The sequence below is a fragment of the Sinocyclocheilus grahami genome, unplaced genomic scaffold, assembly GCF_001515645.1.
Source record: "Sinocyclocheilus grahami isolate Dianchi unplaced genomic scaffold, SAMN03320097.WGS_v1.1 scaffold474.1, whole genome shotgun sequence".
Taxonomy (NCBI): Eukaryota; Metazoa; Chordata; class Actinopteri; order Cypriniformes; family Cyprinidae; genus Sinocyclocheilus; species Sinocyclocheilus grahami.
The window spans coordinates 660,530-676,184 of record NW_015505653.1 but is presented as its reverse complement, the minus strand read 5'-3'; the positions used below and the strand labels follow the sequence as shown (position 1 = coordinate 676,184).

The 15,655-nt window shown below is 35.6% G+C and overlaps 1 protein-coding gene across 2 annotated transcripts; it reads right to left on the bottom strand.

Annotated features, from left to right (window-relative positions):
* Nucleotides 1-671: 671 nt before the first annotated feature.
* LOC107553552 (ran-binding protein 3) lies at nt 672-14,353 on the bottom strand. 2 transcript variants are annotated; one of them, XM_016235822.1, is made up of 18 exons: nt 14,315-14,353; nt 14,053-14,134; nt 11,220-11,275; nt 11,100-11,136; nt 10,668-10,754; nt 10,498-10,569; nt 10,083-10,145; nt 9,765-9,857; nt 8,506-8,618; nt 7,801-7,905; nt 7,356-7,450; nt 7,175-7,250; nt 6,957-7,065; nt 5,272-5,396; nt 5,062-5,182; nt 3,954-4,096; nt 3,693-3,852; nt 672-1,337 (listed from the first exon to the last, which is right to left on the bottom strand). In XM_016235822.1, the coding sequence occupies exons 2-18, from the start codon at nt 14,066-14,068 to the stop codon at nt 1,294-1,296; spliced, it is 1,515 nt and encodes a 504-aa protein (XP_016091308.1). In that variant the 5' UTR covers nt 14,069-14,134; nt 14,315-14,353; the 3' UTR covers nt 672-1,293. The 2 variants fall into 2 exon arrangements, with proteins under 2 accessions (XP_016091308.1, XP_016091307.1); XM_016235821.1 differs by having other exon boundaries at nt 10,083-10,148; nt 14,315-14,352.
* Nucleotides 14,354-15,655: the final 1,302 nt, after the last annotated feature.

Here is a 15,655-nt window from a genome sequence, read left to right as displayed (position 1 = left end):
ATGTTAAAATTGATAGCTCTCAATTATACTGTAATGTATATAATTTCATATTAAAGCACAAATGAAACTATGAGCATGCAATGTCGCAGTTTTGTCATCAGTTAAGTCGTGAAGTTACCAAAAAGGTGATTAAAGCTGCCTTAAAACTGGGCATGCATGTAAGTATTTGTTATATATGTGTCACATTTAAGAACATGTCTCTGAAATGCAGTGATTTTCAGAACTGTCCCGGAGCAGCCCAGCACTGTCTCCCTCATCTAACACACCCGATTCAAGAGCTTACTTTAAGAGCTGAAGTGGGTCAGAAAAGGTAAAGAGTTGTGAGAAAATAGGATGCGTGTCATGTTCAGCAGTGGCAGCTCTTAAATTAATAGCAGCCAAAAAACCTAATAACCCAGCTGCTGTGATGTGTGTTAAATCAAAGAACAAAAGAAAAAAGGGGAAATCAATAACTTTAGTAGCTTTAAGGATTTATCTATTTAGAATTTAGTGTTTGATAACTTTATTCAATTTCTGTATATTTCTTACTTTCTGGACGGCACAGGTAGCCGAATATAACATTTATTATAATGGGTCTACTAAATGTTAAAATTGATAGCTCTCAATTATACTGTAATGCTGAATGGCTATAGTCAATGGTTAAATATTAGAGGGGGAAAAAAACTAAACAAATTTGATCTAATATGAATAATAAATGAGGTCCACTTAAAGCCGCAGTGTGAAACTTCTGATTCTGAATGTTTATAAGACTCAAGAGAAGAGCGGCCACATGAACGATCAGCTCTCTTTTAATATTGTACTGATCTACAGCACTATATGAGGAAACTAAATGCCGCTTACAAATCACATGACTCAAGTAAAGTCATTCTGAAATCTAAAGAGAGAACGTGAGGGATAATTTGAACAATGCAGCTGAAACTGAGCAGAACCGTGACGGAAGATGAGATGGGACAACTAGCATCTGTTTGGTTTCTGTTAACTCTGTGTGCACTTTATCCTGTTTCCACTCAGCAGGAAATGGAGTAATTAAGTCTCACATTTAGAATGGAAAACCAGTTTACTAAAACACTAAGAGCCTCTCTTTTCCATCAATATGATGACATTGAGAGAGTTACGTGTCCAGTCCTGAAGATGAGTTTTTTTGCTGTTAAAATGCAATAAATAAAACCAGCTGAACACAAGACTTAAAGTACACCTGAAGGATTTTGGAATAAAAACACCTGCATAGTATTTGAGCGGATCAAAGGGCTGCAGTGAGGCATTGTGGGACAGAAATCAGCAGCAGGCTCACCACTATGTGTCACCTGTGGATGGACACACACCTGCCTCCAGATTACCTGAAAAAAAAAAAAAAAAGAATAAATAGACAAAACCGATAAATTAGCAACGCACAGATAAAAACAAACCCAAAAATAGATGAACACAAAAATGGGTTGTGGAAAGCAGGGAAAAAAACAATACTAACTGCAAATAATAACTATATAGACCTATATAGTTGGGACAGCCAAATAAATATCACTTATAATAATGCATAACTTTTAAAAGGGAGAAATTAAAAATGCATGTGCCTCGTTCTTGAATGTATTCTTTGAATTCATGATGGTTCGTGTGGTTTTGAAAAACTTTTTTACCAATTTTATTATTGTTGTTTTTAATCTTTATCAATACTTATTCCTAATAAAATACTGAGAGACAATAACAGAAGATTATGTCAAACCACTAGACATTTTATTCTTTTAATGAGGCTTTTTCCCCCTTCATTAAGATATCGATATTTCCTGGATGTTTTTGACTTTATGCCCCCAAAAACAGCAAAAATTTAATTCAGAAATTAAAATATGCATTATTAAAGAGATGTCTTCAAGTCATGGTATGAATCGTATTTTTAATGTATGGTTGAAAAAAATTAACAAATGTGGACAATTGATTTTATAAATATAAATTTTTCAATAAATATTGAATTTCCAAAAAAAAAAAAAGTCACAAACAAAAAGTCACATCAACAGGTTGGCCACCCCAATCACAACTGCTGCTTCTGTCTCTTTTTTCTTGATAAGAATTGTGGGTCCCACTTTATATTAAGTGGTCTTAACTACTACTTAACTACTGTACTTACATTTAAATTAATCATTTGGTACAATGCACTTATTGTGTACATACATGTTTTTACATTGTACTTATATTTAAAAAATTGCATGCATGTAATTACATCTGTAATTAATTTCTGTAATTACATTTATAATTACACTGTTGACCCATCCCTTACACCTTAACCCACCCTTAAACCTACCCATACCACCAAACCTGTCACTAAACTTACCCGTATCCCACCTCAATAGCAGCAAAAGTGTTTTGCAATACAATATAAACACAATTTTTGATGCAAGTACATAGTAGTTAAGGCCACTTAATATAAAGTGGGACCAAATTGTGTTTATTTAGATGCATAATGTCTTTACGAGCACATAAAACGGGACTTTTCAGACATACACTTCAACTTCGCCTCAGCACCAGGCACGAGTCAAGCAAGCAGGGAAAAGGTACAGGTGACGAGGAGCTTCAGTTGAGCAACAGTGAACTGCGGTCAGATGAGATGTTAGGCCATATGTCAGAACAATTTATTTTCCTGTCCTGTCAGCCGTTACACTGTGTCCATAGCGCACGCACAAATGCTGTATATATAATGCATATAACAAGTGCTGTATATAATTTCATATTAAAGCACAAATGAAACTATGAGCATGCAATGTCGCAGTTTTGTCATCAGTTAAGTCGTGAAGTTACCAAAAAGGTGATTAAAGCTGCCTTAAAACTGGGCATGCATGCAAGTATTTGTTATATATGTGTCACATTTAAGAACATGTCTCTGAAATGCAGTGATTTTCAGAACTGTCCCGGAGCAGCCCAGCACTGTCTCCCTCATCTAACACACCCAATTCAAGAGCTTACTTTAAGAGCTGAAGTGGGTCAGAAAAGGTAAAGAGTTGTGAGAAAATAGGATGCGTGTCATGTTCAGCAGTGGCAGCTCTTAAATTAATAGCAGCCAAAAAACCTAATAACCCAGCTGCTGTGATGTGTGTTAAATCAAAGAACAAAAGAAAAAAGGGGAAATCAATAACTTTAGTAGCTTTAAGGATTTATCCATTTAGAATTTAGTGTTTGATAACTTTATTCAATTTCTGTATATTTCTTACTTTCTGGACGGCACAGGTAGCCGAATATAACATTTATTATAATGGGTCTACTAAATGTTAAAATTGATAGCTCTCAATTATACTGTAATGTTGAATGGCTATAGTCAATGGTTAAATATTAGAGGGGGAAAAAACTATTTCATAGAGACCTCAGTAGTATTGGTATCAGTGATACTTGCCTTCAGTCATAAAAAATAAGCCATTAAACAAATTTGAAAAATATACTGTCTTTATGTTGTTTCTACATTCATTTGAAGATTTAATGTGAAGTTATTGCAATATAAAAGTATATTTAAAAACTTTAATGTTAGGTGGGGAAAAAATTAGTTTTTTTTTTTTGGGTGGAGTCCTGAACCTGAAACAAATCAGTTAAAAACGCCTTCTATAAAAACAGTTGTTGATAACATGTCAACAAAAACTATTTTTGATCTGCACCTTACAAGTGTAGATAACCATCTTTGATGGTAGCTTCCTTTCATACTTGGTATGAAAGATTACCTTGAGCAGGCGTCGCCGATGTGGGGGGTGTGCGGGACTCGTCGTCATCACTGAAGCGGTTGCCCGGACGGCCGTCAGACTCCTGCCCGCTGATGCTCCGCAGCGCCAGGATACGATGGTGCAGGGCTGCAAAGAGCTGCGCAGCGTCCTTAGAGCTGGACTGAGAGATGAGATGAGACCTCATGAGACCAACAACACAACACTGACTGTTCACAGCTCTCAAATCAGCTGTGATGATATAATCATTCAGTGCGTTCTTACAGATATGAGGAAGACTTTGACGTCCTGCTCCTCTGTGTCCATGGCTGTTATTCTGAGACTCTTCTCACTGGCTTTATCCACTTGCATCTGAGGCCAAAGCTTAGTGTTGAGGATCACTCGAAGGCTTCCCTGAGTCCGCATGACTGCAAGCCACAAACACACCATGATCAGCTCTCAGTAAACAAAACCACTACAGATTTTTCTTACTAAATCAATTACAGCCTGTGCTCCTTTGCAAATGTGTGACTGAAAAAGGTGTGTTATGCAATTTTTTGCTAAATAAAAGTTGAATACAGTCCAGTATATAGGACAAACTAATGAACTGACCAATATTTGTCCATTTTGAGAACTTCAGCACCCAAGGCTGATTAAACAGAAGTATTAGCACCCCCTTGTGTCAGTTACAAAATCTGCAGACTGCATTGACTGCAATGAAAATGCACTGTTTTTAATGAATTTTGCATGAATTTTGAATAAAACAAGCATCCAGTACACTTCAGATGTTGTGCATCTCATTAGCTCACTTTAAATAGTTTTGAAGTAATAGTTCATCCATTAACAAAAACTTAAAAAATTATATTTTTATTCAGTTCATATTACTGAACTGATCAATGTTACAAATGATTTCTATTTCAAATAATCCACAAAAATATTAATCAGAACAACTGTTTTCAAAAGTGACATTAATCAGAAATGTTTCTTGAGCGTTAAATCGGCATATCAGAATGATTTCTGAAGGATCACGTGACACTGAAGACTGGAGTAACGATGCTGAAAATTCAGCTTTGCATCACAGGAATAAATTACATTTTAAAATATATTAAAATAGAAAACAGTTATATTAAACTTTAATTAATATTCCACAATATTACTGTTTTTATTTATTCTTTTTTTATTTTATTTTATTTATTTATGATCAAATAAATGCTGCCTTGGTGAACATAAGAGACTTTTCTCAGTAACATAAAAAAAATCTGTATGACCCCAAACTATTGTATGGTAGTGTATATCATATGGCTTCGGAAGACTTGAAATATAGAAGTTATATTAATATTAAAGAGTGAAGGTTATATGACCAATGCCTTTTACAACATCAGTAGTGCATTACCCAGTCTGGACTGTAAGGTGCCGTCATCAGCGGATGCGATGTCATTGAGCCTGAGCACTCCACATCCTCTCTCCACCCACGACTGAGACAGCATCTCAAACACAAACAACTTACACTGCATCTGAAAACACACGGGACAGAGCAGCATCATCTTCTCATGTGTTTTGATGAAGCTCGCCTGTATGGATCAGATGTGTGAGCTGCTCTCACCTGCAGCACGTTGCTCTCAGACTCCTCTCCTGTCCTGACCTCCACCCGCTCTAATAAACACTTCTGGGGTTTGTGTGCTTCGTGTCGTGCCGCTGACTCCTCCAGAGACTCTTTCGTGGTGTCACCTACAGCACATTAAAGAATTTGTTTTAAAACCACAACGATTTAGTGCAGTGGCACAAGACAATACTGTTACACCAATGGTAGAAAATGTAATTTACACGTCCATTCAAAAGTTTAGGGTAAGACATTTTTTTGAAAGATATTAATGCTTTTATTCAGCAAGGATTCATTAAATAAAAAAAAAGTAACAGTAAAGACATTTAAAATGTCACAAAATATTTGTTTAAAATAAACGCTGTTATGAACTTTCTATTGATCAAAGAATCCTGAAAAAAAACACCAAAATATAAAGCATATTAGAATGATTTCTGAAGGATCATGTGACACTGAAGACTGGAGTAATGATGCTGAACATTCAGCTTTGCATCACAGGAATGAATACAATTTTAAAATATATTTAAATAGAAAAAAGCTCTTGTAATAATATTTCACAATCATATTTATTTTTTTATGTGTTCTTGATCAAATAAATGCAACCTTGGTGAATGTGGGACATTATACAATCCAACCCCAAATTTTGAATGGCAGAATGTTTTGAATGGAACTTTAATTATAAATCTTCTTGACATTAGATACCTGATGTGATTGTTTTATTTATTTATATAGACAATTGTGGACTCTTATGGCAAATTATAAGTCACTTTGGATAATAAATGTATATGTAATGTAAAGTTTAGTGACAAATACAATTCAAACATGTATCAATTATCAATAAGACCAATAATAAAAAGTTCCTCTGTTAAATAGCTGTAGCTATTCAAACTGTTAATTTGTCTATATTGTCTATTAATTGTCTAGTGTGTGTGTGTGTCTCTCTCTCTCTCTATATATATATATATATATTAGATTTTCTATATTTTAATTTTTATATTTATAGTGGCTGGGATAAGCATGCTGTACTTGAGCTATTTTATTAATAACATGCCACATTTGTCAGGTAAAAAAAAAAAAAAAAAGTTTAATAAGACATCTCAAGACCCACGTTTGGCAATGTATACCCGAAACCAATCTATCCATAACAATTAGCCCACTTATAAACGACTAGTCACAGTACATTTTGAAAATATGCAGTTTTGCACAACCCTAGCATGTGAAGAAATAATTATTTACAAATGAAAAGTATTTAGGCAACATGAAATATACGTTGTATGCGGTTATCACATTTTAAAAATGTGACTGTGCCTCTGACTCTTGCTATTGTTGTAAATATGGTGATGGGAGAGCTTGACCACCATCAAATAAAAGGAAGGGACACTCTGGGGTTTTTTTTCACGATATGATAAAGAGTTCCATGTGATAAAACATCTCGTAAGGTTTTATCATAACCATCCACAACAAGCACATATGATGCAATGCAAAGTAGCCCTGCCCAAAGCAAAATCTGCTTGGTCTCAATGTATATTAATAACGTAATGACTTGCTGTCATTTCACACAGTATTTTGCTTTCAGTGTAAATAGAAAAACTATTTGACACTGCAAAGTTCTGCACGTAGTAAGGATGTAGCATTAGTTCAAAACATATTTGTCATCTCTGATTTGTGATTGGAACTAGAACACGTACTCTTCTCCACAGTTTGATCTTGTGAGGAGGAAATCTGGCTGAACAGGCCCCTCTCAGGCTGAGGCTCTCTGCTGCCCCCTGGAGGTTCAGTGCTGAATTTCGGCAGCGCCTGGAAGCATGCAATACATAAACAAGTCGGGAACTGTCATCTATGATAACTTTATCATGCCAAATCATGACAAGCATATCAAGGTTTAGAAAAGAATTTGTTGCCTTACCAAGACACGATCCAACATGTTCTGCCCAAAGACAAACTTCACGCTGTTGGCATTGCTGCTATCAGGTTTTTGTGCACTACAAAACACAATATTGATGGCAAGAAAAGTTGCAAGTTTCTGTCTGAGGAGATCTATAAAAAAATGACTTTAAAAACGAACATAAACATTTCAATTGCAGTACCTGGAAGTGACGCACTGCAAAAAGTAATTGGTCTCCTCTGAATTTTCAGCCAGAAGACAATCGCCACTCTCGGATAAGACACAGCTGTTGGCCACCTGCAGCAAATACAGTTATATTTTCAACAAAACAAAACCCCAACACAGAAAACACTGAAGAAGAAGTCTGAATCTTATCATTTGAACTGTTTGAACTGATTCATGAAATGAATTGAAAACATGTTCTTACTAAAGTTTAAATAAGAGATGCTATGAAAACATTTGTCTAAATGCTTCCATACTCACACGTCAAGGAGAAATTGGGCAACTAAATAAGTAAAAATTGCATCAAATCATTCCTTCATTTTTAAATTGCCAGCAAAAAACTGTACTAAAAATTCAATGTATAACCCAGCCCTAACAGGAATGAGACAAGCACACAGAGAACATCGAATGCATATGAATCAAACCTTTGCTCTGTCCCTCATATTCTGTCCAAACACAAAACTGCCCTCAATTGGGGCACCTTCAGTTTTGTCTTCTGTTTTGTGCTCAAAAGTGCTGTTGTTCTTTACCTTAAAAGAAATAACAAAAAGGTCATTTAAGTTTAAAAGTGTGTCCAGACTGCTCCTACCCTGTTCACTTTGCTTTTTGCATTTACGCGTCAGAGCTTCAACTAGAAATACTGGGTCAGCCAAACACAACAAAGACATTCAGAACAAGATGTCAAAGTCATTTCAGGAAGCCACAGCCATGTAAAATATAGTTAGACTTGTCTGGCCTTTGGACCAAAGCCCATGCTGCATTCAAACACGCTTACATTGTCAAATATAATAAACACAGAGTTCAAACTTTACAGTGAAAAGAATGAAGACACTTAAGCAACACTTCACGATATATTAATGTATTTGTGCTATATAAGAAAATAAACAAAGCGGCATCTGATGAAAAAGTATAGCACAAATGCCCTTTCCAAGCAAAATGTTCCCCAAAAAAGAAGTTTGGTACGTTTGAAATTATAAAAAGATATACTGTTTGAAATGAATGAAAAAGTATTTGGACACGGGTTGTCAAACCATTATACTGGCATTAATCGATTTCCTCCCAAAGTGCACTTGATAGATTTGAATAGACTTAGAACAGTGATTAATAGATTTAGAACAGTGCTGTCTTACCGATGTCACGTCATTATCCTGTGTGCCAGCAGCAGGCGTCTCTGAGTTACCTTCACATTCTGCTCCTCCATCGGAGAGGTTTTTTGCTCCGTTTGAACTGCTTTTGCTTGTGTCTGGTGAAACAACAGGCTGCAGCTGTTAGTTGTAGTTCTGCTTCAGCTGATTTATCGGAGTTGGTATTCATCAAGTACTCACTAGGGGTGTAATGGTACACATATTTGTACAGAATATTTTCAGTACAGGTCTTTCTGTTCGGTACGCTTGTGTATGGAACCAATACAGCCTCGTTTTAACCATTGTATGTGCAGAACTTAATTTGAAACTAGCTGAACTAGTTTTATATATCTTAATTTTAATGAGTCAATATGATGCGTGAATAAAACTTCACTGGACATAATAACCATGAGCTCTGTGTTCAGTTATTTTCGATAAGAAATAAAGTCTCATCTTTCAAATTCTGTCCATTTTATCACGAAATGCAAACAATAAATGCCATTTTGATGCGCCGTGACAGCCCGTTGTATAGGCAAACAGCAGCAGAGCTCAAATGAACACAATCATCCCTCCTCTTTACTACTAGTACAAAATAAACATGAATGAACATCTCATGTCTCAAGTAATCGCTGAATCAGTGTTCTAACCACGGAAAGACATCAGTAAAACAGCGTGTAAACATTTAACATAGCATTACATATAAGTCATTCAGTGCCCACAGCTGGTTAGTTCACTAGAGAAGGGAACTCTAGAGCACTGCACTAAAATATGCACTATATTAGCCTATATATTTATTACATTTTACTTAAACTGTTAGTGATGTCTTAATTATTTAATGTATGTTTAAATAAGTCTGTCATGAAAACAAGTTATGACAGCCATTTTGTAAATGATTATATTTTAACATCGAATTGGAGTAGAAACCTAATTTTATAATTAGATTTAGAAGAAAATGTAAAAACTGTGCAAGTAATAGGGCTCTCTATACAGTTTACAGCATTAGCTGAGATAGATTTTTTTATCCTAATAAATATATTTATTTAAAGACAAAGCCGCAATGTGTTCAGTAAAAAATAAAAAAAATAGTGTTTACATTTTTCCCTCCTGCTGTACCGAAAATGTATCGAACTGACAAGGCAAGGCAATTTATTTCTAAAGCACGATTAAAAACAATAATAAGTTGACCAATGTGTACACATTGTAAACTGTAATTTCAAAACCAAGGTTTGGAGCGACCAGTCATTTTTGTGTACCCTTGTACTCACTGTTCTGAGGGGGGGATCGGGCCGGAGGGGGCTGCAGCACTGGAGGTCTCAGGATGCTGCGCTGGGCTTCTTTGGGTTTCGGGCTGGGGACACCTGAAACGAATCAATAAAATAATGATCGCTCTTAACCAGCTAGGCCTGGTGACAGAAACACATCCCTCAGGACTTTGTCAGGCCCTCTGAGGGTCTCTGGCACAGAAAGTTCAAATGGTGACTGTCTACTGTCTATCATATAAATAAAGAAACTTATGAAAGCTCCACAACTGGACATTAATCAACAGACTGTTTAAAACAGCAGATGTTTGAACACTGACTCACCAGTGCTCGGCGCCTGGCCATGGATAAGAGTCGGGGGCTTCAGGCGAAACCCCACAGTCTTCTCTTCTGACGAAGAAAAAACAATGGAGAAAACAGTTAACATGAAACCAAAATGTACTTTCTTATTGCACAATCTTGGTCTTGTGCAAAAGTTTGTCTCCGCAAACTTTCAAAATGTAATAACTTGCTCCATCTCAGAAACAATTTTAATTTTCAATTCTGTCAAATACAGACCACTTTTCGCAATCTGACCAATTCCCAATGGATACAATCCAGTCTTGATTTTTTTTCTTACTTGATTACTGTTTCACTCATAAATGACACATTATGAAAGTAAAACAGGTTACGAAGATCATTTCATATTGATTTACATAATATGTGATTAGGTACAAATTTGAAGCACATTGAGTCTCACCAGGTTCTGAGTCGGAGTTTCTGGTTGGTGACTGGCAGAAACTGGATGGCATGAAAACATTATTCTTAGAAACTGTAAAACGGAAAAGAAAGTGTGTCAAGAAACCGGGCTAAACAGAAGAAGCCCGTAATGTGCTATGAAGACCTGTAATTATTTTCCAGGTGGATTACCGGAATGAGATGGTGGGAATTGCGTAAATGGTGATCTTCTTCCTCTTTTGGCAGCAGGACTGTAACTGCCGTCTTCTTTATCAGAGTCTAGGCAGAAACAGAAGGGAAACCAAGTCCAGAAAAAAATAAAATAAAATATAAAATACATTTAAATTTTAAAGACACATGCATACATGAATTCTTCACACTGGACTGGAGTTTTCACAAAAAAGTAATAGGAAAAAAATTTATTATTATTTAATTTTTTTACAAAAAGAAAACAAAGCCTGTTTATAAGATTTTTAGTCTCTGTAATAACATTATGACATTTAAGCACTCTGCCTCTTTAAACATTAGTTAAATGATAGTTATATGGCCTTTTCCAAACATTTCTTTGTGAAATGAATCCTTTCAATAATATTGTCTGTTGACGGCAAAAAGACTGAAGCTCACCCTCTCCATCCTCTGTGCTGTATCCCTCTGCTGACCTCTGAGGACAGAAAAGTGTTTTAAGGCCAGAATGGGACAGGTGTGATCCAAGTCAACCAGTAAGAACGAAAGTGCTGGTCTTACCTTTTGTGCTTTATCTTTCTGAAACACAAACACTGGAGGAGCAACAGCAGGTGTCTCTGCAAGATGAAAAACAAGATATTGATTTGGTGTCATTAAGTAGAAAATAATTTAATTGCTTTCTGTTCTACAACATGCTATAACAGCACCTCAGGTACCCTTGGCAGAGAGAAAATGAATCCAAAACAGCAGATAAAGTGTGAGAAATGTTCATTATAAATGCATTTGATTATATTCATTTATATACAGTATATTACTATTATTTAAAAATAGAATTCACTCAAACTGAAAAGTATCAATAAAAAGTTAATAATAATTAAAAAACTGACTATTGTATCCAAAAGTGTGATTTGTATAATTATTATGGCTGTCAATTTAAAGGGGACAATTATCAAACGGTTTTGATTTTCTGTTTTGTTTTTTTTTTTGTAACGTGCCACCGAATACACAAAAAACGGAAGAGAGGGGCGGGGTGACCAGTAGCTTATTATAATTTAAAGGGACATGCATTTAACCAAAGTATGTTACAAACATTTCATGAAGACCCTAAAGAATTACACCAACTTGTGGAAAATGGACATCCGATGTCCCCTTTAAAGAGCAGGTCATATGGTATTTTAAAGTGTCCTAATATTGTGTTGAAGTCCCCTACAACAGGTTTAAATGCATCAAAGGTCAGAGAACATTTTAATTTCTCAGAATATACATTTAATATTAGAATCATTTTTCAATGATTTCCGAAACGATTCGTTCAAAGCAGTTCTGAGCTTAAGGTAAACCTGCTCTGCTGATTGGTCAGCTGGCCAAGTCTGTTGTGATTGATCTTTCCGTATACACAGAGCCCATTGCCATAATAAAATATTTGTTCCGGAGGGTTACTTGCAAACAAAAATGCTGTAAGGTTACAAAAATGGTATTGATATTACCTTATCAATTCGAGCCCAAGTCCGAGGATGATACAGATGCAGTCGCTCAACCGGAAACGCCATCGCAAGCACAACTTGATCAGGACGTTTCTCAGTGGTAAGTTTAAACTTTGTATGTGGTACTTTACATGATGTGACAGCAGTTTTATTGCATTCATTATTAGTATTCACTTATTTGAGGTGCACATGTGGGAACTGTGTTAGACATTAAGGTAAACCTGCTCTGCTCTGATTGGTCAGCTGGCCAAGTCTGTTGTGATTGAGCTTTCCGTATACACAGAGCCCATTGCCATAATAAAATATTTGTTCCGGAGGGTTACTTGCAAACAAAAATGCTGTAAGGTTACAAAAATGGTATTGATATTACCTTATCAATTCGAGCCCAAGTCCGAGGATGATACAGATGCAGTCGCTCAACCGGAAACGCCATCGCAAGCACAACTTGATCAGGACGTTTCTCAGTGGTAAGTTTAAACTTTGTATGTGGTACTTTACATGATGTGACAGCAGTTTTATTGCATTCATTATTAGTATTCACTTATTTGAGGTGCACATGTGGGAACTGTGTTAGACATGATGTGCTGTAAACACACTAACTAGCAGAAGTGTTTGTGTTCGTATTTCGCGGGCAAAATAAAAGTTTGTGTTTACATAATAAATGCATATATTATAAATAGTATAAATGTACTGTGTATATACATACAGTGGGTACGGAAAGTATTCAGACCCCCTTAAATTTGTCACTCTTTGTTATATTGCAGCCATTTGCTAAAATCATTTAAGTTAATTTTTTTCCTCATTAATGTACACACAGCACCCCATATTGACAGAAAAACACAGAATTGTTGACATTTTTATATAATAACGAAGGAGTGGCTTCACAACAACTCTGTGACTGTTCTTGAATGGCCCAGCCAGAGCCCTGACTTAAACCCAATTGAGCATCTCTGGAGAGACCTAAAAATGGCTGTCCACCAACGTTTACCATCCAACCTGACAGAACTGGAGAGGATCTGCAAGGAGGAATGGCAGAGGATCCCCAAATCCAGGTGTGAAAAACTTCATGGCTGTATTAGATCAAAAGGGTGCTTCTCCTAAATACTGAGCAAAGGGTCTGAATACTTAGGACCATGTGATATTTCAGTTTTTCTTTTTTAATAAATCTGCAAAAATGTCAACAATTCTGTGTTTTTCTGTCAATATGGGGTGCTCTGTGTACATTAATGAGGAAAAAAAATTAACTTAAATGATTTTAGCAAATGGCTGCAATATAACAAAGAGTGGAAAATTTAAGGGGGTCTGAATACTTTCCGTACCCACTGTATATATATATATATATACACACACACACACACACACACACGCATATATTTAAGAAAAATATGTTTTGTTTATTTGTTTATATATAAATTATATACGAGTATAAATAAATATATATATACATGTAAATATTTTTTTAATTTATATATACATAATAAATATACACAGTACACATATATTATATAAACAAAAACTTTTATTTTGGATGCGATTCACCGTTTGACAGCACTAGAAGTTTGTGTGAAGTAGATTGTATAAAACAGGTTTTTCAGCGAAGTTTTGATGACGTTGATCATTTAGAGGACTTAAAAATATAGAAACACTCCTGGGTTCATTTCCTTGTATCTCTTTTTATGTTACCATGAGGAAAGCTGGGCTAAGAGAGGTGTGGCTGTCTACAATCTTTCGTCTACTAGTTAAAGGCTCAGTTTCACACTGACCTATTTAAACGCTCAGCCCATTAGCACTGACTGAATGATTCTGAGAGCCCAAAACAGACTGTTGAAAAATCTGCTGACGACTGTCCCAATAATATCACTAAAGAAGTGCAGATGAGATTATCTCTTCATCCGTTTGTCAACACAACTCACCGTTCTCATCTGCCATGCTGCCGCCTGATCCTCCTCAGGATGAAGTCAAGCTCTTCTGTTTCCAAGCATCAGAGAGAAAACACTAAATAAAATATGGGGGCAAAAGCATGAGAATTTTGTTAAATAAAAAAGACATGACAAGAAGTAGCCACAGTTACCGATTCACAAACGCAAAAAAATTCACCCAAAACTGAAAATTCGTATTTACTCAACAACCTCATGTTTATAAACTTGTATGATTCAGTTTTCAAGTTGAACTCACTGATTCAATACTCCAGTCGCAGCAGTGAACAGCTCACTGGAGGGAACGGTTTTCAGGGTCATTCCATGTCAAATCAATCAAAATTTCAGAAACTTCCCCGGTTCAAATTTCTGATTTTGTTCATCTTTTTTTCTGAAGAAAGATAAACATGTATGGTGATGAAAGCCAAAATATGAAATGTCATGGATGTATATTTACGGAGTAATCCACTATTTCGTAGAGGGGGGTCAAAATGACAATTTTCACCTGAGATTCGGAGCCAAATTAAACGAGGGTAAAAATGACTTAAAAAAAAAATTAAAGCATCATTGTTATTTTTACACAGAGATTGGTAGGTCTATTAGTAATATCTATTGACTTTAGCAGTCTTTGTTGCATTATACACCAGTGGTGACTATTCAAAAATGGAAAAAAAGCACTTTTCAATTTTTTTCTCCAAAGTTTGCAGGCCTTTAACTCAAGAAATATTACAGATATCTTAAACTTTCCTTTTGGCGTCTTAATTTTTAAGGCTCTGTATGGTTCGTTTCCAGAGATATAGGGCTCTCAATATGGTCCCAGGAGTAAACTGTTAAATCGTACCCATTTTCAGTGGTCAAAAACCAAACGTTGGTCACTTTGCATACAGATGATACTTTTATCTTTTAAAGAAGAATGTCTGAAGAACAAATAATGTTGAAACTAGAAATGGATCTTGGTTCACTCAATCAAAACACTTGCATAGCTCATACCCGTCTCAGTGCCATATATATTATTTTTCCAAAGTTTGCGTGCCTGTAACTTAAGAAGTATTAAAGATATCGCAATATGATTTTACATTCTGGTTCTTAAACTTTTCTTTTGGAATCATGATTTTCAAGGCCCGATATAGTTCAATCCCAGAGATATGGGGATCCCATTGCGGCTTCATGTCCAAATAGTTGAATATTACCCATTTTCAGTGGTCGAAAACCAAATGATGGTCGCTTTGTATACAGCTGATACTTATTGTATTTAAAGAGAAATGTTTGAAGAATAAATAATGCTGAAACTAGAGTTGTAACTTGTTTCCCTCTTTCAAAACAACTGCATAGAACATGCATGTCTGAGTGTTAAAAATGCACCGAAATGGTCAAGTCGAGGGACATTAACTTGCTCAGATGAGAACACTTCAAGAGGTATGTTCTATGCAATTGTTTTGATAGATGGAAGCAATATACATTTCTAGTTTTAACATTATTTGTTCTTCAGACATTCCTGTTTAAAAGATAAAATGATCAGCTGAATGCAAAGTGACCCACATTTGGTTTTTGACCACTGAATGTGTGTACAATTGAACAGTTTACTCCTGGAACCAGTGAT

Bases quoted from the DNA above. Each gene is read 5' to 3' on its own strand.
- LOC107553552 (XM_016235821.1), bottom strand. The intron at 11,137-11,219 runs GTAAGACCAGCA...TTCTGTCCTCAG, and splicing joins AGAAAGATAAAGCACAAAAG to AGGTCAGCAGAGGGATACAG. The intron at 9,858-10,082 runs GTGAGTCAGTGT...GATTCGTTTCAG, and splicing joins TGGCCAGGCGCCGAGCACTG to GTGTCCCCAGCCCGAAACCC.